Source organism: Gracilinanus agilis, chromosome 3 (genome assembly GCF_016433145.1).
Source record: "Gracilinanus agilis isolate LMUSP501 chromosome 3, AgileGrace, whole genome shotgun sequence".
NCBI lineage: Eukaryota > Metazoa > Chordata > Mammalia > Didelphimorphia > Didelphidae > Gracilinanus > Gracilinanus agilis.
The window spans coordinates 672,461,295-672,486,545 of record NC_058132.1 but is presented as its reverse complement, the minus strand read 5'-3'; the positions used below and the strand labels follow the sequence as shown (position 1 = coordinate 672,486,545).

The 25,251-nt window shown below is 41.2% G+C and overlaps 1 protein-coding gene across 1 annotated transcript in view; it reads left to right on the top strand.

Moving 5' to 3' along the window:
- NCEH1 (neutral cholesterol ester hydrolase 1) overlaps positions 1–24,890 on the top strand; it is an 83,161-nt gene extending 58,271 nt beyond the window's left edge. Inside the window, exons 4-5 of the mRNA XM_044669556.1 lie at positions 21,658–21,886; positions 24,390–24,890. Of these exons, the coding sequence (XP_044525491.1) occupies positions 21,658–21,886; positions 24,390–24,463 (303 nt within the window). The 3' untranslated portion in view covers positions 24,464–24,890. The remainder of the gene's footprint in view (positions 1–21,657; positions 21,887–24,389) is intronic.
- The last annotated feature ends 361 nt before the right edge of the window (positions 24,891–25,251 follow it).

The following is a 25,251-nucleotide window of genomic DNA, read 5'->3' as shown; positions in this document are numbered from 1 at the left end:
TTTTTTTTTTTTTTTTTTTTTTTTTTTTTTTTTTTTTTTTGCAAAGGAGTTGGAAGTAAGAGATATAGGATATTGTGTGTAGGGAGTAATTAGTAGACCAGTTGGGTTGTTGAAAGAGAGAGTGTAAGTACCTAATAAGAAATAAGCTCCAAAAAGTAAGCTAAAAAATGATTATACCTTACCTTTTGTCTTAGAATTGATACTAATTTTTTTTATATTTTATTAAGTTTATTAATAATAACTAAAGTAAAAAAAGCTAGATTAAAAAAGGTGCTAACCAAGTAGTCATGGGAAAAAAGAGAACACGAGGGAAGCATTACAGAACTATATAAACAATAACATAAAGACTAGGTAAATGAAAAGGGAAAAGGAGTTTGGGGAAGAGGAATGAATTCTAGGAGATGGAGTCTAAGGGTTCAAGATTTTTTTCTAATTATACACCTTTTTGGTGTTTTCTTAGAAGAAAAAACAAAGTAGTTTGCCATATCCTTCTCCAACTCATTTTACAGATGAAAAAACTGAGGCAAACAGGGGTAAGTGATTTTCCCAGGGTCGCATAGCTAGTGTCTGAGGCCAGGTTTTCCTGATTCCATTCTTGGTGTTCTATCCACTGAGCCACTAACTTGCTCAAAAACACTCTAACTTGCCCCAAAATGCTCTAAATTTATTCAGTTTTCCCTAGGAGGGAAGAGTCAGAGATAATCCTAAGGTTATGAATATGAGACAGAAAGGATGATGGTGACCAACATATAGTGAAACAGAGACAATATGGTTTAAAGCAGTGATTCCCAAAGTGGGTACTACCACCCCCTGGTGGGTGCTGCAGCGATTTAGCGGCACGGTGATGGCCACACTTTTTTTTTTTTTTTGGATACTAATTTTAACACAGAAGTTCTACAAGGTAGAAGCAATTGGGGTTCAGTGACTTGTCCATGGTCACATAGGTAGGAAGTGTCTGAGGTCAAATTTGAACCCAGGACCTTCCATTACCAGGCCTGACTATCTATCTATCCACTGAGCCACCTCACTGTTCCTTACCTTTTTATTTCTTAGCCAGTACCAGATAATTTTGATGATTATTGCTAGTCTATCTTCCTTCACATTAAAAAAAAAAATCATTGATTCCCTTGATATTCTGGACCTTTTGTCCTTCTTGGTGAATTTTAAAATTATTTAAAAATTATTTATTAAACCAAAAGAATGAATGAACAAATTGGGGGTAAATCTGAAGGTCTCTGTTTGTCCTGGGAAGATGCTGAAATAGAAAAAAGGAAAAGGAAGTACTTGAAACTATGCCCTTGAGTTGTAGCGAATTGGAAGGCTCCCAAATTTTAAATGATTTTAAATGAATTTTTAAGTTGCTCTATAAAATGATTTTTGGTAGATTGATTGGTATGGCCCTGAATAAATAAATTCATTTAGGTAGAATTGTCATTTTATTATATTGGCTTGGCCTATCCCCAGACAATTATTATTTCTCCATTTGTTTAGATTGCCTGTGGTGGCCTTCTAGTTGCTCTCCCTACATCCTCTCTCTCTCCTCCACAATCCATCCAGTGATTTCCCCAAAGTCTGATCATACCATATTACTGCCCCTTTCCACAGATTCCTTAAACTCCAATGGCTCCCCACTACCTCCAAGATCAAATATAAAATACTATTTGCTTTTTAAAGCTCTTCTTGACCTGGTCACTTTCCATCTTTTTATACTTAATTCCCCTTTGTGTACTTGATAATCTTAATAATCATTCTCAGTGCCTCACACCCACCTCTTGGAGCTTTCCCTTTCGGATTACTTTCTATCTATCTTGTGTGTACTCAGCTGTTGGGATGTTGTCTCTAGCATTAGAATATACTCTCCTGTTACCTTTTTGCCTTCCGGTGAACCCCAGCCACTCCCCCACCCCCCTACCCCTGGCTTAGTCCAGTAGCTGAAACATTGTTAAGAACTTAATAGATGTTGTCTACTTAAAGCCCTTCAAAGTGAGGGTGTCATATTGCAAGCTGTGAACTAAAGTTACAATAACCGAACAGCTCCTAACTGACCAGCATTATGATTGCTGCCTGAGAATGTATTTTAAGCATAATTGGTCTGGAGTTTTTTGTTGGTTGTTTGTTTTTTAAAGCTGCCTAGCCTTGGAAAGCTGGAACTGATGGCTCTCTAAATCGCCCTGGGGCCAAGAGAGGCTGGTGAAAGAAAGGGCTGGAGTCCCCGGGAAGAATCTGATCTTTTTTGCTTTGTTATTCTCCCTCTTCCCAGCCCCTACAACATCAAAGCCCTAGAAAGGCCAGAGGAGGTGCCAAAAGGCCACCTCTGAAGGAGTGTGTGGGGAGTAGGAGGGGAAGAAAGGGCAATCACTTTTCTTTGCTTGAATGAGGGGACTTGGGACTGCTTCCAGATATGTCTGCCTCAGGGCTTTTGTTAACCCCAGCTGGTGGGAAGGTTGCCCCTCGAAATGGCTGCCCTCCTGGAGAAACCAAAGAATGAATGAGCAAATTGGGGGTAAATCTGAAGGTCACTGTTTGCCCTGGGAAAATGTTGAAATGGAAAAAAAGGAAAAGGAAGTACTTGAGAACTATGCCCTTGAGTGAACTGAATTGGAAAGCTCCCAAAATCGGGACTGCCTAGACATTCAAGGAAAGGTTGTCCTAACTTAAGAGGTTATGTGGGGCCAGTGGGCAAAAAAGTTTTAGAACTGTCCCTTTGAAGGCTGATTTGTGGAAGTGGATCGATCTTAAGACTACATATGGGGGCAGCTGGGTAGCTCAGTGGATTGAGAGTCAGGCCTAGAGATGGGAGGTCCTAGGTTCAAATCTGGCCTCAGCCACTTCCCAGCTGTGTGACCCTGGGCAAGTCACTTGACCCCCATTGCCCACCCTTACCACTCTTCCACCTAGGAGCCAATACACAGAAGTTAAGGGTTAAAAAAAAAAATAAAAAGACTACATATGATCATATTAAGGGAGGCAGCATTAGGAGAAAGAGGGTTGCTTCTAGAGCCCAAGGTTTAAATCCCACTATGCGCTTGAGCAAGTCCCTCTACTTTGTCTGGCCTCAGTTTCTTCATCTTTAAAATAAAGCAGTTATGGCAATACAATGATCCAGGACAATTCTGAGGGATTTATGACACAAGAATGTTATCAACCTCCAAAGAAAGAACTGTTGGAGTCAGAATGGAGATGAAAGCATACGATCTTTCAGTTGTGTATTTGGCTTTATGTTTTGGGGTTTGGGTTTTATAGGATTACTCACAAAAATAAACAATGTGGAAATGTTTTACATGGTAATACATGCATCATCCAGATCTACATCCCTACCAGCACCCAGATGGGGAAGGGGGAGGAAAGGGAAGGGAGACAAGTTCAACCATATTACTTAGGAAAACTTGTGTGGAAATTTGTTATAACATGTTAAAAATTAAGACAAACCAAAGCAGTTCGACTAGATGGGCTGTGCAATCCTTTCTAGCACTAGCTTACTGATCCTGGACCTCTATCCTGACTTCTCCCCTCCAGCCTTCCATAAGATTATCTTGGCTCAGTTCAATGGCCCCACAACCTCTTTTCTTCCCTTCTGCACCTAACACACCCTAATTCTTCTCACTTTTCTTCCTCCTCTTCCCTTTTCCCTCCCTTTTTTATACCTTTATTTTGGATCTGAGCTGTAGTTTTATTGGTATTGGGAACTCCCAAGAAGGAAGATCCCTTGTGCAAATCAGGATTTTCTTTGCACTATATATATAGCCTTAGGAAGAGTTGCATAGAGGAAAATCCCTGAGAAGATAAGTCCAGGCACTTCCTTTTTTTTTTTTTTTTTTTAAACCTTTACCTTCCATCTTGACTCCAAGGCAGAAGAGTGGTAAGGGTGGGCAATGGAGGTCAAGTGACTTGCCCAGGGTCACACAGCTGAGAAGTGGCTGAGGTCAGATTTGAACCTAGGACCTCCTGTCTCTAGGCCTGACTCTCAATCCACTGAGCTACCCAGCTGCCCCCCAGGCACTTCCTTTTGGTGAGGGATGGCAAAGTTGGGAAGGGGCTGCCAGAGGCTGTGGATATTTTTTTCCTAAAGAGATTTAAGAATGGATGCCCAAGGTCAAAGTGCAAGCTTGGGGAAGAATTAGAAAGAGCAGGTTTGCTTTCCTTGAACTGGGGCTACAGGTTGGGGTGGGACAAGAATGAGACTTGTTCTTTTGGGTGGGGCTGATGGCTACCTTAGCCTATTGTCCTAGCTTGAAATTAATGATTAATCATAGGGAGGCTAGATGATTCTTGGGGTAGGTGACATGTTTCAGTGTGTGTGTGTTTAACCAGGTTTGGGAAAAACTAGTAGGGTAAGGATAAAATTCATTGGATTTATAGCTGGCAGGGACTTCAGTCATCATCTAGTCCAGTGATTCCCAAAGTGGGCGCCACCGCCCCCTGGTGGGTGCTGCAGTGATCCAGGAAGGTGGTGATGGCCACAGGCGCATTTAGCTTTCCTATTAATTGCTATTAAAATTTAAAAAATTAATTTCCAGGGGGCTAAGGAATATTTTTTCTGGAAAGGGGGCGGTAGGCCAAAAAAGTTTGGGAACCACCCTCTAATTTGTAGATAACTGAGAAGTAAACAGGTCTGCTTGGAGTTACATAGGTAGTAAGTGATAGAATAATGATATTAAAGGATGATGCTTTGTTTCTAGTATCCGGAAAGGTGCTTTGCAGTTTCCTGAAGGCAAATTCCTTGGTAAAATTCCTCCCATCACAATGATGAACTTTGAACAAGTATAGGAGTACTAGATGTCATTAGATAGGAAGAGAAGATGGGCTAGTCATGTGGCTAGCTAGGGCAAGGTGTCCACCATTCACCCACGGGGGTCTCCTTATAATGTCAGGAAAAAGTGAGGAGGCCTTCAGCACATTGGATGGACACCCTAGATGACTTGTTGATCACAGATCCATTCAGAGTGTGGAATAAATAGTAATGGGTGTTTTGGGTCATGTATTTTCTTTTGGAGAGAACAGCTAAATAGCTCAGTGGGTAGAGCCCTGGGCCTGAAGTTGGGAAGATCTGTCCAAATCCAGTCTGATACTCATTAGCTTTATTATCCTGGGCAAGTCACTTGACCTCTGTTTGCCTGGAAATGTCACACCTCTCCACTATCTCTGCAAAGAAAACCCCAAGGACAGCCAGCATGGTCCACAGGGTCATGAAGAGTAGGACAAGACTAAGCAACAACAATAGTTTCTTTCTGGGTGATATGAAAAGGTTGTATCTTGAAAGAGGAAAGGATCCAGCCAGTATATGAGGACGCGTGAGACCATATCTAAACAATGACATTGTACTGCCTTTAGAGTCAGAAGACTTGCATTCACATCTCAGTTTTGCCTCTAACTTGCTGTTGATACTGAATAAGCCATGTCACCTCTGTGGGCCTCAGTTTTCTCATCTACACAATGGAATGGGAAGAATGTTGACTAGATGAGGGAAAGAAGAAAGGAAGGGAAGAAGGGAGATAACAAGCATTTATTGACAGCTCTAGGCCAAGCCCTTTACAAAGATCTCATTTGAGACTCCCAGCAGTCCTAGGAAGTAGATGCTATTATTATCCTCATTTTTTTTCAGTTAAGGAAACTGGGGCAAGTGTGAAGTGATCCAGGGTCACATAGTTATTGTCTAAGCCTTGATTTGAATTTAGAAAGTTCTTCCTCCAGGCCTAGCACTCTATCCACTGTGCCACCCAGCTACTCCTGCCTGCATATTTTATTTTTTTAATGTTTTATCTTTATTTTATTTTAACAACAAATTTCCGCCGAAGTTTTCCAAAGTTACATGATCTGCCTGCATATTTTCAGGTAGCCAGCACTGACATCCAGGCTGGCTTTGCTTCTAAGTGTTTTTCTTGCCATCATGCAAACACACATTTATAAAGCAGGTACCATGGACTCGACACTATTGCATACTGGAGAACACACAAAAATAAAAGCATGTTCCAGGGCCCTTCTTTAGCTTAGAGTCTGAAGTGGGAAGGACTCATGGATGAATAATTAAAGTGCAAAAGGCATTAAGCGATGGGCATGAAGTTTCTGACAAGCTAATAAGGTCACATTCCAAGAAGTTACTTGAGGTTTTGAATGTTGAGTGAGCAGATGCACAGGAACTGAAATGAAAGCATCTGCATTCTGGTAGCGGGGATCTTTCTGGGCCCAGGCTTTGCCTGCCAACCACTCCCACCATTGTGTCCCAGATCTGGAGACCAAGGGAGCTTTGTTTATGCTGTGCAATGAAAGCAGCGATTCCCCCTTTTCTTTCTCTTTGGGCGTATTTCCCACACTCCTTTATTTTGCCTGTAAAAACAAAAAGAGAGGAGTGTATGGTAGCTTCAATACCAGTATGGCAGGTCTTTCAGATTCCTGTAAATTTAGCAGCATGGCATAGAGGATTGAGAGCTGGCCTTGGAATCAGGAAAGCCTGCCTACATTTACGAGATCCTGGGCAAATCACTTACAATGCTCTCTTCCTCAGTTTGTTTACCTGTAAATAGGGCTGTTGGACTTGCTGACTCTTAAGGTGCCTCCCAGGTTTGAAATCTTCACATCCTGTGATCTGTGATCCTGGTTGCCCAGTTTTAGAAGATGATTTTGGAAAGGGAAATTCATTCAGGAGTCCTCACTATTGTGGTTTGTCTTGATAGATGGTAAATTCCTTCAGGGCAGAGACTTATTTCACTTCTGGCTTTATGCCTCAAGTGTCTGACACTTAGGAGCCAAATAAATGTTATATATAAATAAGGGTTATATGTAGGTCAGCGTTAACATTTGTAGGCTTTGTGTGTTATCTGTTGGCTTTTGAGTTCTTTCAATTTTGCTAGCTTTAACTTTTTATTAATTTTAACTTTTTTAAAAAAACTTATTTTAACTTTAAAAAAGAAGTTGTGTATATTTATGGTATTAAAAGAGAAAATAGGGGCAGCTGGATAGCTCAGTGTATTGAGAGTCAGGCCTAGAGACTGGAGGTCCTAGATTCAAATCTGGCCTCAGACATTTCCTAGCTGTGTGACCCTGGGCAAGTCACTTGACCCCCATTGCCTAGCCATTAATACTCTTCTGCCTTGGAGCCAATACACAGTTTTGACTCCAAGACGGAAGGTAAGGTTTTCTGAAAGAAAAAAAAAAGAGAAAATATGTTGATACTCTCCAATGCTGTGCATATATATTGTGCATTTTCTGTGTTGTCTGCTGGCCCTCGCTTCCTTGAAACTCCTCCCCGCTCCATTCCCATTTAATTTTTTATGCCTACCCTTGATATATTGAAACCTTGATGGAGAAAGTCAAGATGTAAAAGGGATAGCCAGATTTCATTTTGGACTTGTATTCGGAGTGCATAACACTATACTGAGCATAGAGAAAGTGTTTAATTAATGCTTGTGAATCGATTGGTTTGATGAATTTGCCATTTCAGTCATGGAGGAGTCCATACACACCTATGGAATGATTCCCCTCCCCAACCCTGAAAGTGAAGGATAATCTACAATTCTCTAGGGGATTTCTAGGAAGACCTGGATAAGAATCAACAGAATGGGCATGCATGAATGGATAACAATCTACGTCATTGAAGGGACTTTTTATATTGGGGAAGTTATGGATCTGATGGAGTATTAGAGTCTATATTTCAGATAGTTCCTTCCCTGAGTAATAAAAATGAAAACAATCAACATGTATATGTAGATAGTGCTTTTAAGGTTTTTAACATCCTTTATAGACTTTATCTCATTTCATCTTCACAACGCTGGGGAGTAGCTGCTATTATTATGCCTATTTTACAGATGAAGAAACTGAGGTTGAGAGAAGTTAAGTGACTTGCCTAGAATCACAAAGCCAGGAAACTTCTAAGGCAGGATTTAAACTTAGATCTTCATGATCTTCATATGGTTGAGCGTTCTATCCTCTGGGGCAGGTGAAGCCGTCCCTCACTGTTCTATCACAGTATGATGTGAGGACTTTGGGATGTTGAAGGTTATGCCAATGGTATTTAAGCCCAGGCAGGTCCAGCCAACTTGGAATGCCACAATGAAAGAAGGTTCAATGGGTTGTGTCTGCTGTCTTGAGGACCAGCCTAGGCATAGAAAGCTTCATCATCACGTTAAAGGGAACGATACTTTTTTTTTTTTTTAAACCTTGGCAAGTCTACAAGACGGTATGAGTTGTAGATGGATTGGGATCTTCAGGCTATCCCACAGTGATGAAATCATAAACCGAGGTGTTGGAGAATTGAAATATGGCCATATTGCCTATATGACTTGTCATTGCAATAATATTTAGAAAAGGCAGTGTTCAAATGTGCTAGATTTATTGCTGATTTAGAAGCAGTCTTGCATAATGCATTTCAGAAGTCAAATAAAGGGCAGGGAAAGGCACACCCTCCCTTTCTACTTGCTGAAATTGGGAGGAGTTTTGCTTTTTGAGTTTAATAATTCTTTATCACCTCTGACTAGAATTCATAAAGCTAAATTCACTAAAATACTGACTAGAATTCAAAAAACTGCATTTACTTAGAGGACTCTGTCAGTCAGGCCAGACTAGCTGTGGGACACTGGGCAAGTCACTGAATTTCTCTGAGTTTCTTTTCCTCATCTGTAAAAGGATGGGCGTGGGCTCAGTCAAGTCTAAGGTCCCTCCCAAGGGGAAGTCAAGTGATGGCACCTACATAGAATCACAGAATGTTGGGATTGAGAGCTGGAAGGGACCTTAGAAGCCATCATATCACTTCTGGTCAACAGCAGAGTAGGGTTCTCCTTTGGGAATGCAGCTAAGCACTACAAAGCTTCTTTTCTGGGTATGTAGAGTATAAAACCAGGGAAGGGAGGATGATAGGATTTTTTTTTTCATCCCCAAGAGTGAATCCCTATAGAACAGTGATGACAAACCTTTTAGAGATGGAGTACTGGGTCTTGCCCCCATCCCACCCATGAAATGCCATACCCTGCACCTCCCTCCATCGAATGTTGAGTGCACCCTGTCCCCACCCTTACCTCACACAGAGGAGGGAGGAAACACTCCTATTTGACTGCTGGGCAGAGGGACTGGTGATGTGAAAAAATGTCCTCAGGCACAATGGAGAGGGGGAGGGGAGCATCTTTGCCCCAGGTCCTCTGCCTTTCTAGTAATGAACTCTGGTGGGGAGGAGGGAGGCCGAGTGCCCCTAGAGAGTGCTCCTGTGTCATAGATTCACCATCGCTGCTGTAGAAGAACCTAAGGATTACAAATGTAAATTCACTAAGCTGGATGTAAAGGAGTGATGAGCTATGTTAAGCTTGGCAACAGAGTGGAGAATTATGAGATGGTCAGGATTTGCATAGGGGACATATTATAGCTTTAGGACAGTCAAGTCAAATCAACAAGTGTTTATTAAGCACCTACTATGTGCCAGGCACCGTGCCAAACTCTGGGAATAAAAGGAAAGGCCAAAAGTATCCCTGACCTCAAAGAGCTCATAGTCTAATGGAGAGATAACATGCAAATAACTGTGTAAACAAGATATATATAGGATAAGTTAGAGATGATCAATAGGAGGAAAGCACTAATATTAAGGAGGGCCAGGAAAGGCTTTTTGCAGAAGGCTAGATTTTAATTGAGAATTGTAGAAATTGAAGGAGACTATGAGGGCAGTTAAGTGGCATAGTTAATAGAGTGCCAGGTCTGAAATCAGGAAGACTCATCTTCACAAATTCAAGTACAGCTTTAGACTCTTACTACCAGTGTAACCCTGGGAAAGTCACTTAATCCTGTTGACCTCAGTTTTTTCATCTGTAAAATAAGCTAGAGAAGAAAATGGCAAACTACCTCAGTATCTTTGCCCAAAAAACCCTAAATAAGAAGAAAACAACTAAACCAAAAAAAAAAAAAAAAAGAGGAAGTTATGATGTGGTGGCAAGAAGGGAAAGAATGCCAGTCATTGGAGAGAGCCAAAGAGAATGTCTGTTGTTAGGAGTGTGTGGTGTTTTGTAAAAGGAATAGCAAAGGAGCCACAGTCACTATGTTGAAGGGTGTAAGGCCATGATAGCGATCCAAAGATGGCACACAGAGACCTCTTTGTGAGTATGCACTGCCTGTCAGTTAGTTTGCCTAAAAAGGCAAAGGAACTCTGAGGAGCTGCTCCCTTCTCCCTCTCCACTGCACTTCCCAGCCCCTCTGCCCAGTAGCCCAATCAAAGAGCTCCTTCCCTTTCTCCCTCCCCTGTCTGGGGTAAGATGGCGAGCCAGAACGGGAGGAATGGGCAAGACATGGCACGCAGTCTCTAAAATGTTCACCATCACTGGAAGATGTAAGAAGGCTAGAAAGGCAGAAAGGGTTAAGTATGAAGGGAAAATCTTTCTAACAAATAGATGCTGTTGTTCCCAGGGGGAATGTGCCACTTTGGGAAATAGTACTGAGCTCTCCCTCATGAGAAGTTTTCATGCAAAGCCTGGATCAACACTTGTTAAGTTTATCTTGTCAAGGACATTCCTGTAGGATGAGACCAGCTGGTCTTTGAGGTCCTGTTTCACTCTGAGGTTTTGCAATTTAGGGTCAGTGGTGAACAGATTACACCTGGGATCTGGTTAGAATCATGGATTCTGTCTTTTTTGCGAATAACAATCAGATATGTGTCCCTATGTAGGACTATACTGAATAGATACAAGATGATTTTGGAAGGAGGGAATTAGCAGATGGGGACATCAGGGATGTTAAGCCTTGAAGGAAACTAGGGATTCTGAGAGATGGAGATGATGAAGTGAGTGCATTCTAGATGGAGGGGGGGGGAGGGGATTCCAGCTGGTGAACACATTGTTGTACATGAATGAAATGAAAAATGTTCCTGTTTTTTAAGAAGAAATGAATACAGAGAGTCTTGGAATGATCTACATGAACCCATAGAGATTAACGTAAGCAGAGCCAAGAAAATAATATGTAGTATGACTACCAGCAATGTAAACAGAAAGAATAGTCATCCCCAATCAAAAGCAAACATTGAAAAATCCTGATGAACAAGCATAGCTTGAAAGGAGAGGAGTGAAAAGACTCCACCACAATTTTTGCAACTCCAAGAGTGGAACATTGAACCAGAATTTTTTGAATTACAAAATGCTGATTTCCCTTCCTCCCCCTTTAAAAAAATATCTGTAATATGGGATCATCCTCTGGGAAGGGGAGGAGGAGGGAGAGAATGACTGGGGGAAATTGTGATGAGAAAAAACTGATATTTAAAAAAAACTAATTTTTAGTTTTAAAAATAGCATTGTTTTTAGTTTTTAGTTTTAAAAATAGCATTTAGTTTTAGTTTTTTAAATAGCATTAAAAAAAAACTTAATTTTAAAAAATACGAGTGATGGAATGCTTCATAGGAAAAGGCAGGCAGCCAAAAAAAAATTCAGCCTGGCTAGACCACAGTGTTTGTGGAGGGCAATGCCACTAGTCTGGAAAGGTGGATCAGAGGTCAAGTTTCCATTTATTTATTTGTTTGTTTGTTTGTTTATGGGTTACTCCCTGGGTGACTTTTTTTTGAAAGGATATTCTAGTTTATTTATTTTTTTCAACATTTATTAATATTTATTTTTTTGAAAAGTTAACATGGTTGCATAATTCATGGTCTTACTTTCCCCTTCACCCCCTGACCTCTCCTCCCCCCTCCCCCACCACGGCCGACGCGCATTTCCACTGGTTTTAACATGTGTCATTGATCAAGACCTATTTCCAAATTGTTGTTAGTTGCATTGGTGTGGTAGTTTCGAGTCTACATCCCCAATCATGTCCGCCTCAACCCATGCGTTCAAGCAGTTGTTTTTCTTCTTCCCTGGGTGACTTTTGACAAGTTATTTCCCCATACCCTCTCTGACTGTTTTTCCTTTGTAAAATGAGGGTCTTGGCCAGGAAGTTGTGTCCAGTTCTAACTCAACAGTATTATGATTCCTACCTTGTAGAACTGCAAAAAAAAATAGAATTCACTGTTGATCCCAAATCACACTCCCTTCCCTAATTTTATGAGGTTCTCTAGTGGGGAAGGGAAAGAAACAAAAACTACCTGAAGTGAGGGACTCCTGGTTCTCTTTTTTTACTTTAAGTCTTGGGTCTGACCTGATTCAAGTAATGAGTTCTGTAGAGCAAGTTATAGGAAACTCTTCTTAGGACTTGTTAGAATCAGGGGAATAAATGTTACCGATGGACAGTCCCCTGAATGAGGTTTACATTTATTTGGGCTCTGGTGGACGGGGCTTCTTGGAAACCAGCTGATGCGAGCAATGCCCTTGACTAATGGAAATGAAAAGCAACTTCTGAGAATTACCCTCACCAGACCAAGGTACCATATTGGTCTTTTATTTCTATTTTAAAAATCATTAGTTTCATCTTAATTTCATTTTCATTTTTAAAATTCTGACTCATATCAAAGAAAATGAGTATTTTCATATACGTGGTAGAATGGAATGAGAGAAGAGGGAGAATTATGTGGGAAACAGGGAATCTCTTTTATGTACAATGATTTACAAAGGAATTTGTAGTAACCAAAGGTTTTGTCTCCCTTGTTTTAAGTTGGTAAGGAAAATAAATGTGCCTTTTATTTGAGTACCTTTTGGGCTGGTACCTAGTGTTTTCTATATCATATCATATCATATCATATTATAAGGTTATGTTATGTTATATTATACCATATCACATCATATAATGCCATATTTATCATGTCATATTATATTAATTATGCTGTCTGGTATGTTATCATGTATGTGATAATATATTATTTTCTTGTATATTATATCACATCACATATCATGTATATATGTGAGCACACATGCACATGCATATCACTCTATAGGCAAATATACATATATGTGTATTTGCATGCATTCATGTGTGCCTTTGTGTTGTGAGAAGGAAATGTACCCTTTCTCCTTCCCAGTAGGAATACTGGCATGAGCCTGAGTGAACTTGACTTGGAAGCAGAGATTGTGCAATGAAATCATCTGGTGAGTTGAGTCATGGGGATAGAATGGCATTTGGGAAAAGGCAGCAATCAAGTCTCAGGAGATCACGAGATGGGGGCAGGGGGATACCCCCTGCACTGCCCCCTGATCTGCCCCCCTGGGCAGCCCAGGCAAAATAGAAAGCCATAGCTGGCTCCCGAGATGGGAAGTGTGAGAGTTAATGGGTGGAGAAAAGGTTTGATAAACAGAGGGAAGAGGGGATTTGGCTCTCTTCCCTTCTGTGTTTGTTGTTGACTGGACTTCCTTGTGAGCATTGTTATGAATAATATTGATATCGATGGATATATTTAAAAGTATCAATAGTTTATTTAAAGGCATATTGGTAATTAAGAAGGCCACGCGCCTGCAAAGATCTAATTCAAATCGCCCGCCATTCCCTTCTGCTCACCTGGCTGCTTCGTAGGAAAGAGCGTCTCCCAATCATGTCAGGAGTCTTATACCTCTGTCTACGTAATCACACTTCCTACGCAAGAGGAATCATGGGAAATGTAGGTATCAAGTCCCCTAAGCGTCCACGGGAAGTTTGTATCATGGATTTTGATATTAAGACCAAGGATCCCAAATTTCCACTAACACAGTGTGGCCGTAGGATAGCAAGCTAAATGGAGCAATAAGGAAAGTATCTTTTATATCTCTCACCTATTTTTTCCATCTTTTCCCCCTTTCATTTTTGATTAATAAAATTATTAATTTATGGCCAGTCCCATAATTTTCACTCTTGCAGTGTGTATGTGTATCAGATGACCATGAGAAACATATTATAAAGATAGACTTCATTTGAACTCAGGCCACTTAGGAGCCTGAGGTGGGTGGGCGGGAGGAGAAGGGTGTCAGCTCAGGTGGGATCCTCCTTGGACTATGGATTGCAAAAGGCTTTTCCAGGTTTTGATGCTTCCCTCTGGGGCAGGGGTGGGTAGCGTATGGCTCTCGAGCCATATCTGGTTCCACCTCCCGACCTGCCAGTCCGGGCAGAGCCCCAGGATGTGCCCCAGGGGGGCCCTTCAGCCCTCCCCGTCCCCCATATTCTAGTGCCTTCCGCCTCCATCCTCCTCCTTCCGCAGGCATTTATGGCTCTCATGGCCAAAAAGGTTGCCGACCGTTGCTCTGGGGAGTAGGGAGTCTGGTGAGGTAGATTCTGGTGACCAAGATCTCTTAGCCTCAGTGGGCAGAAATAAAGAGGTAAGGTTAGGGTTGGGGCCATGCCTGCAGAGATAGGGAAGGGTCAGTGTGGGGCTCAAAAGGCTCAGGACAAGAAAAGGAGGTTTCAGTGAGAAACACTGATTGAACAGGGATAGTCTTGCTCTCAGGAACTGGACAGGAAGTTGGTTTGGGAGGATTCTCAGAGCCATTTCAGCTTTTGCTGCTACTAAGCCACCATCTTGCCTCTGCCCCTCTGGACAGGAAGTTGGGCTCATATAAGACTTCCCTTTCTCTCTTGGCACTTCTGAGGGGGGAAAACCAAACCATAAATAGTGATGCTTAGATTTAGGGCTTTAGGAATTTTCTGTTACTCTAAAAGACCTGTGTTATACTATCTGAAATTCTGCCAATTAGTAACTAGTTTAGAATTTTTGTCATAGTATTTTAGTAATGGAAATAAGCTTTGCAGCCATTGAGCCACGATGCAATATTATGAGAAAAGCTTCTGGATTTGGGGTCTGGGGACCCCAGGTTCAAAATTTACCTGCCATTTACTCTCTCCATGACGCTGGACATTTACCCTGCCTCGACCTCACTTTGGGGGTTAGAATAGATGGCCTTTAAGGTCCCATTCAATTCTGAAATCCCATGATTCTGTACCTCTCTAAATGTACATAAGGCTACATGAGTACAGAATATACAGTATAAGGGCCTGTGATTCCATTGTTGGGAACTCTCAGATGAGGAAACATCCTCTATCAATGCAGACCAGCACCTTCCCTGAAACTTTTAATCTTGATATGCCATGCATATCTGTAAGCATCAAGATGCTGGGTCACTTGTCCAAGGGCACTTTAAAATAATTCACATTATTTGTATCTAATTATTATGCCATGCACAGTGAGGACATGCTCCTTTCCCCTGTAATTGTTGGATGTTGCATTAAAAACAGACAAACAAGGGGCAGCAAGGTGGCTCATTTTATCAGAGATGAGAGGTCCTGGCTTTGAACATTTCCTAGTTGTGTAACCCTGGACAAGTCACTTTACCCTCATTGCCTAGCTTTTACTGTTCTCCTGCTTTGGAACCAATATTTTGTATTGATTCTAAGATGGAAAGTAAAGGTTTTAAAAAAAAATAAACAGTTGCTTCATAAAGAGAACTAAAGCTTTTTCTTCTGAGGGTTTTGGAAGCTTGTGGTTCACTGGAGATATTCTAGGGATATTGATTCCAAAACCAGATTTGGGAATTACTGAGGACATCAATCCTATCCAAGCCTTGTCTTCCCCAATGCAGAGCTCTCTCTGTACAGCATGGATTCCATCAATATCTGGTAAATGGGTAAATGAAGAGCAGGATTTGAAGGAAGATCTCCACTTTCTCTTAAGTATGAACTCATCCAGATGTTTACTGTCTCATGGTCATCTTGTCCTAAGAGGGAGTAGTTTTATTTTTAGTTTTGGGAACATTTAGTGCAGGATTTATCTCTTCCAGGGTACCCCTCCAAACTCTTCTTCCCCATCAGTCACTCCCAGTCCACTCCTATCAGATCGAATTCTTGGATGTATGGAGCCCCCATAGGTAAGAAGACGATTGATTATAGGAATATATAGGATAGGCTTCTTCATTGAACTTACTTCCCCTCCTCCTGGGGAGATTGGAATGCATCCTAGAGACATATGCCTTTGTTCCCTGGTTCATTTGGTCAGAGTCTTTTTTTTTTTTTTCTTGTTTGACACTCATTTTGTAAGTGGAATGAACTACCTGATCTCAACCTGAGACACAGAGAGAAGAGAGGGGCATTGGATCTTCCTCTCAGATCTTCTTTTATTATTTCTACCTCCTCTTTCCTCTTTCTCTCCTCTCTCCCCTTCCCTCATCCATGCTAGTGCTTTTCTTATGGACTTTTATTTTTTTAATTGAGAAGGGTTCATAGACATGTTTCTTCCTGAAACAACATTTTAGATCAATGACTAGAAACTACTGTAGAGTTTCAATTCATAATCCTTTGATTTTTAAAAAAAATACATCCTTTCTTCCCTGAGAGTTCTAGACATTGCATTTTTAGAGAAAAAGTCATCAAGCTAGTCACTTCATAAAGGGAACTAAAGGCTTTGCTTCAATGGAAGTTGGTGCACCGTTGGCTCACTGGAGATCCCCCAGGGTACTGATTACAAAACCAGAATTGGAAATTACCCATCTCCCATCAGCAATTTTAGTCAATAATTAAGTAAGCCTCTTCAGAGTGTTAAATTTAGCCTCAATCTACTGAATATGGGGTGATAGATAGTAAGTAAGGCCTTACTAAATATTTTATATGCCAGACATGGTGTTAAGTGCTGGGGATATCCATGCAAACAAACCACACAGTTCTCTGCCCTTCATTAAGGACATGAGGGAAAGGCCAAAAGGTTTAAAGTGGGAAAGGGACCTGAGGGATTAAATAAGGAAACTGATAATCTACCCAGGGTCACACAGCTGGTGGCTGGGACAAGACTCATTCTGAGGCCTCCCTGCCTCCATATCTAGGACTCAGAAACCATAGATGTATTCGTATATGCCACATAGACTCCCTCCTATTTCAATAATTGCCTTGCAAATATTATCCAAAGTAGCTCTGGCTTTCTTTTTTAAGTTTGGATTTTCAACTTATGAATTTTTTTTTTAACTAAACCCATAACAGTGTTATAAGGAGATTTTGTAGGGGGAAATCTTTCTGTCACTAAAGATCAGCTCTTCTCCAACTTAGGATCTTCATGAATTGCTGTGAATGGACCCTTTGCCCAGGGTCTCCCAGCTCTACTGTGTATCAGAAATGGGTCTGGAACGCAGGTCTTTCTGACATCAAAGTGAGTTCTGTATCCATTCTGTCTGTTCCAGCATATGAAATGTTCATTGACAGACCTTCAAAACCAAATCTCCTAGCTGTGTGACTCTGGGCAAGTCACTTAACCCCCATTGCCTAGCCCTTACCACTCTTCTGCCTTGGAAACCTTCTGCAGAAGGTAAGGGTTAAAAAATAAAATAAAAAATAAATAAAGAAAAGAAAAGAAAAAAGAAAAAACAAAGAAAAAAAATCAATGCTGTATATTGGTTCTAGGACAGATAATGGGGTTAAGTGACTTGCTCAGAGTCACAGAACTAGGAAGTATTTGAGGCCACATTTGAACCCAGGACCTCCCATCTCTAGGCATGGCTCTCAATCTACTGAGCCACCTAACAGTACAACTTTATGATAGATTTTAAAAAATTTTCACCTTAAAAAATATACATAGTTATTTATTTTTGCCAATTACATGTAATAAATTTCCACACACATTTCCCTAAGTTATATGATCAAAGTTATCTCCCTCCTTTCCTTCTCTTCCCCATCCTGGTGCTGGCAGGTGATTCTATGGTAGATTTTTACAGTTCTAATGCAGTAGAATGAGTGTCTCAAAGTAACTAGTAACTTTCCTAATGACTCCTCACTCTCTCTTCTTCAAGGAACTGGAACCCTTTTCTGGTGAATTTTAGGCCTGTCTTGGATCCTTGCATTGCTGGTAATATTTTAGTTCTTCACAGTTGATCATCATACAATATTTCTTTCACACTATACACTGTTCTCATGGTTCTGCTCACTTTACTTTGCATCAGTTCATACAAGTCATTCCAAGTTTTTCTGAAATCATCCTGTTCATCATTTCTTATGATGCAGTAGTATTCCATCACAACCATATACCACAACTTGTTTAGCCATTCCCCAGTTGATGGTCATCCCTTCAACTTCCAATTCTTTGTTGCCACAAAAAGAGCTGCTATAAATATTTTTGCACCAATAGGTCTTTTTCTTTTACCTTTGATCTCTTTGGGATTTAGAATACTAGTCATAGTATTTAGAATTTAAGTAGGATTTAGAATACTAGTAGTAGTATTAATAGCCACCACTTTTATCACCAGAGCCATAACCATAATGATGTGTACTGTCTGCTGTAATTTGATTGATGCTACCCATTATAATCTCCAAATTGCTAATTCCCAGGGCCACCATAGTTTCCAAATATCCTCCTCCTTTCTAGCCATCACATCCTCCAAAATTTTCATATCTGTCTTCTTGGTTTCCACATTTTTGCCTAATAAAACCATAGTAACCTCTTCACCACCTTCTCCAATAAATCTATTAGGTCTACCATCTCTACCTCTATAACTGCCTCTGCTTATATCATGGTAACCATTTCTTCCACCAGAATTCCCACTATAACCAAAGTTTTCTCATTCTTTTCTGGAGCTTCTTCTGCAACATACAATTGCTGGATTCCCCCATCCACAATCCCTTTGTGAGTCAATTTCTTACATTATATATTTTTTGTATCTTGTTTGATTTTTTGTTTGTTGTTGTTCAGTTGTTTTCTTTTGAGATTTTCTTGGCAAAGATTCTGGAGTGGTTTGCCATTTCCTTCTCCAGATTGTTTTTATAGATGGAAGACTTTTTTTTATAGTGGAAACTGACTCAAATAGGTTTAGGCGACTTGCACAGGTTTATACAGCTAGTAAGTGTCTGAGGCCAGATTTGTACTCAGGAAGAAGAGTTTTCCTGACTCCAGGCCTTGTATTCTATCCAGTGCACCGACAAAAAAAATTTGATAGGTGTGTCTGGGCAACTTCTGTTTTGAAAACGGGACTTATTGCCTCCAGCTTGGGTCAAAGTAGGACTCTCGGGAAAGAGAACTTTAATGGCAGTTTCTATATTGTTTCCCTGACTTAAAAATTGTCAGAGTTGGGCATTTGAATGGCTCAGTGGATAGAGCACCAGACCTGGAGTCAGGAGGGCTTGGGTTCAAATCTATCCTCAGATACTTCTTAGCTACGTGACCCTGGTCAAGTCCCTTAACTTTGTTTGCCTGATGCTTGCCTTTCTTAGAATTATTACTAAGATAGAAAGTAAGAGTTTAACAAAAAATGTCAGTAGTTCCCTTTTGCCTTTTAAATCTCCTGTCTTCAGTGTCCTTGACTCTCCTTAATGTGGCAGCTTTATTTCTTTCTTCTCCATTTGTATATTCTACATCCTGACCAAGCTAGCTTATTCTCTATCCGTCATTCTTGTCCTTCCTACTTCTTGCCTGAGTAACTTTGCTTTGATTAGCCTCCAGTCTTGACAACATACTCCTTCCTCATCTCTTTCTTTTTTCTTTTCTTTTCTTTTTTTTTAAAATAACCTTCACCTTCAGGCTTAGAGTCAATACTGTGTATTGGCTCCAAGGCAGAAGAGCGGTGAGGGTGGGCAATGGGGATCAAGTGACTTGCCCAGGGTCACACAGCTGGGAAGTGTGTGAGGCCAGATTTAAACCTAAGACTTCCCATCTGTAGGCCTGGCTCTCTATCCACTGAGCTACCCAGTTGCCCCTCCCTCACCCCCCCCCCCCCCATCTCTTTCTGAAATTGATTCCTTCCTTCAAACTTTTGATGAGAAGCCCTCTTTGATCTCTTAAAGTTAAAGTGACCTTTTTACCCCCTAATTCATCTAGCACTTGTCACTTAGGACTCCTTTACCATCATCATTTTACCTTGTATCCCTCCTTCTATAGGAAGTCTTCTCCAATCCCTCTTAATTCCAGTGCCTTCCCTCTGTTAATTCCTGTTTATTGTGTATATAGCGTGTCTGTACATGTTTGCTTGTTGTTTTCCCCCACTAGATTGTAAGCTCCTTAAGGGCAAGGACTGGCTTTTGCCTTTCATTTGACTGACAGTTTATCATATTTATTCGGATATGCCCCCCATTTCCACCCTTTTATTCAACTATAACATCTTTAAGGGCAATGATTTGTAATTTTAAAAAATCTTTGTTATTCCAAGTATATGTAGTGCCCAGCGTACTAGGCAAATCAATAAATGTTTGTCTACTAAGTTTTTGTTTACGAGAATAGCATTCTTGTGAAAGACAAAAATTTGACATCATATAATTAAGTAATGATTAACATTTATACTTAACATCAGATATATACTAGCTGTGTGACTCTGGGCAAGTCACTTTACCTTATTTGCCTCAATTTCCTCATCTGTAAAGTGAATGGGATAAGGAAATGATGAACCATTCCAGTGTTTTTGCCAAGAAGACTCCAAATGGGGTCATGAAGAACTAGCTGTGACTGAAACGACTAAACAACAATTGATTAACATTCTGCTGTAATGTTAATAAATAATGTCGAAATATTTTTTTGTCTACTTTTGGTGCTTCAGTTGGTGGATATGTGTCATATTGGGCAGTGTGGGTCTTGTGGATAGACCATTGGACTTTGGAGTTAGGAAGACCCAAGTTTGAATCCTGCTTCAGATACGTACTACCTGTGTGGTTCTGGAAAAGCCAATTAACTTCTCTGAATCTCACGGGTTTCTTCCTAAAAGGAAGATAATAATAGCTCCTATCCCAGAGGGTTGTTGTGAGCCTCAGATGAGATAATGGATGAAAACATGCCACACACAAATGGAAGTTATTATCTCTACCTTAGGCTAATGGAATCTGGGCATCAGATATTGCAAGGGTGTGTGTATTTGTGATTTACATATACATAGAAGCCTTGCAGATACTGCCAGCTTAAAGAAAGTGGGTTACATTTAGAGTCCGGAAGAACTGAATTTAAGTCCTGCTTCATACTCTTATTTAGTTGTGTGATCATAGGCAAGTAAGTCACTTAACTGTCCTCAGCCTTAGTATCCTCCCCTGTAAAATGGGGATAATCCTGGCATCTCCTTCACAGGGTTAATGTGACAATCATCTGAAATGACATATGTAAAGTCTGTGTAATCCTTAAGACACTATATAAATGTTAGCTGTTGCTGTTCCTTCCCATGCGTCAGACTCAGCCCCATTTCCCCATAGGCACTCACTTAGAATATATGGCTTTAGTAAGCCCAGGTGTTGGCGAGCTTTGGATGAAATAGGCACAAGCACTTTTAAAAAGCAATAAATAGGGGGCAGCTGGGTAGCTCAGTGGATTGAGAGCCAGGCCTAGAGACGGGAGGTCCTGGGTTCAAATCTGGCCTCAGTCACTTCCCAGCTGTGTGGCCCTGGGCAAGTCACTTGACCCCCATTGCCCACCCTTATCACTCTTCCACCAAGGAGCCAATACACAGAAGTTAAGGGCTTAAAAAAAAAAAAGCAATTCATTAATTAATTTGAAATATTTTTCCATAGTTACATGATTCATGATTTTTCCCACCCCTCTTTCCTCCCTCTCCCGGAGTTGACAAGCAGTTCCACTGGGTTATCCATATATCATTGTTCAAAACCTATTTCTGTGTTATTCATATTTGCAGTAGAGTGGTCTTTTTAATACCAAAACCCTAATCATATCCCCATCGAACCACGTGATCAATCATGTTTTTCTTCTGCGTTTCTGCTCCCACAGTTCTTTCTCTGGGTGTGGAGAGCGTGTTTCTCACAAGCCTCTCGGTATTGTCCTGGATCATTGCTTTGCTACTAGTAAAGAAGTCCATTACATTGGATCGGCACAAGCACTTTTCTTGAATTTTCTGCCTTGCCTTTCAGAGTCATCTGATCCAGTATGTGGGCCTCACCCATCATCTCCTCGCCCTGAATTTCATCATCGTTTCTTTCGGCAGGAAAAGCGCGTGGTCATCTACAAATGTTCAGATTACCGATACCAATTTTGACGGTGTCGAAGTTAGAGTTTTTGAAGGTTTCCCAAAGACTAAAGAGCCATTGAAGAGTGGTGTGCTTTACATCCATGGAGGAGGATGGGCCCTGGCAAGTGCAAGTATGTTTTGGAAAACCTCTAGTGGCTTTGGGTGGAGTTGGTCTGGGTGGAGTTTGGCATTTTGTTGGTTTGAGCTTTTTTGTTTCTGTTTTATAAAACTAGACACTGTAGGCTATGTCAAGGTATTTCCCATGCTTTGAGCACTGTAATTGTGAACCCATTGATAATATCTAAAAAACATGTTCCCCAAAATAAAACAAATCATAATAAACCAGTCATTTGATAACCATCTTTACCATTATACTTCTCACCAAATGTTTCCTTCACCCCCTTAAAAAAACCCAACAAAACAAACTACCCTAAACTTTGAGAGCATCATGATTCAGGGGAAAGACTCTTAGATTTGGACTCATGGGGGTTTGGATCTTGGCTCTGCAACTAATTAATCTGTGTGACCTTGGGTAAGTCACCTGACTCTCTGGGTCTCAGTTTTTCTCCTCTGCAAAATGAGGGGATTGAACTCCAAGGCCTCAGCTCAGGATTCATGCCTTTCTCCCCTTTTGGTCTTTAAAGAAGGGATTGGATTGGTTGACTTCCAAGGCCCCTTCCAACTTGAAATCTATATCCTTTCTATAGTCCCTTCTGCACAGCCTCATCCTGAGCCCGGTAGCCTTGGAAGTAGAGAAGGGCTGCTGGACAGCCTGACCTGGTGTGACCCTGGGCAAGTCACTTAACTCTGTTTGCCTCAGTTCCTCATCTGGCAAATAAGCTGGAGAAGGATATGGCCAACCACTCCAGTATCTTTGCCAAGAAAACTCCAAATGAGGTCACTAAGAGTCAGACATGACTGAAATGACCGACTAACAATGATGAATGAATATAGCATAAATGAATCAATAGCAGTCTGTACAAAATAGTTCAATATAAGATAGGGTGGAAGGGGAGGACTCAAGCAAGGCTTCTTGCAAAAGGTGGTGCCTGAGCTGCTTCCTAAAGGGAGAGAGAGTTAGCGGGCATCAAATGGGACAATAATTGGAAAGCACTTAGCACAGTGCCTGACACGCAGTGGGTGCCATACGCATGAGAGCAATCATGACGAAAAAGATTGCTGCATTCCAGGCATGGTGGATGGCCTGGGCAAAGGTGGCTAGTCAGAAAGTCCAGTGATGTGGGAGATGGAACCCAAAGGCAGATAGTGTATCCAAAACCTCCAACAAAAAAGTGACATGAAGGGTAGAGCTGGGAGAGGGGCAGGGTTGAATGCAGCCTCTGCAGCCATCGTCCTTCCCAGCCTCGTAGAAGAAACACTTGGCTTCCTCCCACCGTATTATTCTATTTCTACTAAAAGAATAACTGAGCTTTGGATTGGAACGATTGCATTCAGTTCAGATATTTTAATCAATTGACAAGTTAGCCAACAAACATTTATTAAATGCTTATTATGTTCCAAGCAATATGCTAAGCTGTGGGGATACAAAGAAAAGGTAAAGCGGTCCTTGACCTCCGGGACCTCAGGCTTCCATGGGGAAGACAGTCCAAATAACTAGGTACAAAGAGTTGGACCAGGATTTGGGAAGACTTTAGATCAGTGATTCCCAAAGTGGGCACCACCGCCCCCTGGTGGGTGCTGCAGCGATCCAGGGGGGTGGTGATGGCCACAGATGCATTTATCTTTCCTATTAATTACTATTAAAATTTAAAAAAAAATTAATTTCCAGGGGACTAAGTAATATTTTTTCTGGAAAAGGAGCGGCAGGCCAAAAAAGTTTGGGAACCACTGCCTTAGATGCGTGCTAGCTCTGTGACACTAGCCAAATCACTTAATCTCATCTGCCTCAGTTTCATCATGTGTTGCTATTCAGTCATGACCAACTCATCATGACTCCATTTGGAGTTTTCTTGGCAGGTACTTGAGCGCTTTGCCTTTTCCTTCTCCAGCTCATTTTATGAATGAGAAAACTGAGGCAAAAAGGTAAGTGACTTGGCCCAGGATCACACAGCTAGTAAGTGTCTGAGGTCAGATTTGAACTCAGGTCTTCTGATTCCAGGGCCATCAGTTTATCCACCACACCACTTAGCTGCCTTTCATATCTATAAATTGAGAATAAAATAGCAACTAGCTCTTAGGATTGTGGGGAGGAAAAAATGATATCCCATATTCTTTTTTTTTTTAAACCCTTGTACTTCAGTGTATTGTCTCATAGGTGGAAGAGTGGTAAGGATGGGCAATGGGGGTCAAGTGACTTGCCCAGGGTCACACAGCTGGGAAGTGGCTGAGGCCGGGTTTGATCCCATATTCTTTTAAACCCTTACCTTCTTAGAATCGATATTAAGGATTGGTTCCAAGACAGAAGAGTGGCAAGGGCCAGGCAGTTGGGATTAAGTCCTGCCTGGTCACACAGCTCGGAAGTGTCTGAGGCCAAATTTAAACCCAGGACTTCTAGACTCTAGGCTTGACTTTCTAGCCACTGAGCCACCCGGGTGCTCTTAATTATTATGATTGAAGAGCAGTCGATGACTTAAAATGTGGTCAATCTCTCATCGCTCTTTCTGTCTTCTCCAGGAATTAGCTATTATGATGAACTCTGTTCAGCAATGGCAGAAGAACTGAATGCTGTCATCGTCTCCATTGAGTAAGTATTTAGCCACAGGATAAATGGGCGTTTTAGGGCTAGAGGGGATCTTGGAGTTCATTCCCTCCAACCCTGCCCCCAACCAGCTTACAGGAGGAAACAAAGGCCCAAAGAGAAGTCAAGGGATGCCCAAAAGGTTGTTTCTTTCCTTACCATAGAAATATACCATTCTCTACCATATCAGAGCTGGAAGGAACTGTAGAGGTTGTTTAATCAAACCACCTTATGTTACATGTGAGCAAATTTAAAATAAAATTTAAATGGAAGAAAAAGAAGCTGAAGCCACATTCCAAAGGAAATCAAAAGTCACTTGGAAGACTTTGTATTTTAATCTAGTCCAGGGATTCTTAACCTCTTTTGTGTCATGGGCCCCTTTAATCAATCAATCAATCAATCAATCAGTCAATCAGCATTTGTTACCCACCTACTACTGCCAGGCCCTGTGCTGTGCTAGCAGCCTGGGCGGAGCATAGGCTTCTTTTTAGAATAATGTTTTTAAGTGCTTAAAATAAAACATATAGGATTACTAAGGAAACTGATTATATTGAAATGCTGTTGTCAAAAAATAAAATCAGTGGCAGCTGGATAGCTCAGTGGATTGAGAGCCAGGCCTAGATACGGGAGGGAGGTCCTAGGTTCAAAGCCGGCCTCAGACACTTCCCAGCTGTGTGACCCTGGGCAAGTCACTTGACCCCCATGGCCCACCCTTACCACTCTTCCACCTAGGAGCCAATACACAGAAGTTAAGGGTTTAAAAAATAAATAAAATCAGGTCGCAGACCCTAGTTTAAG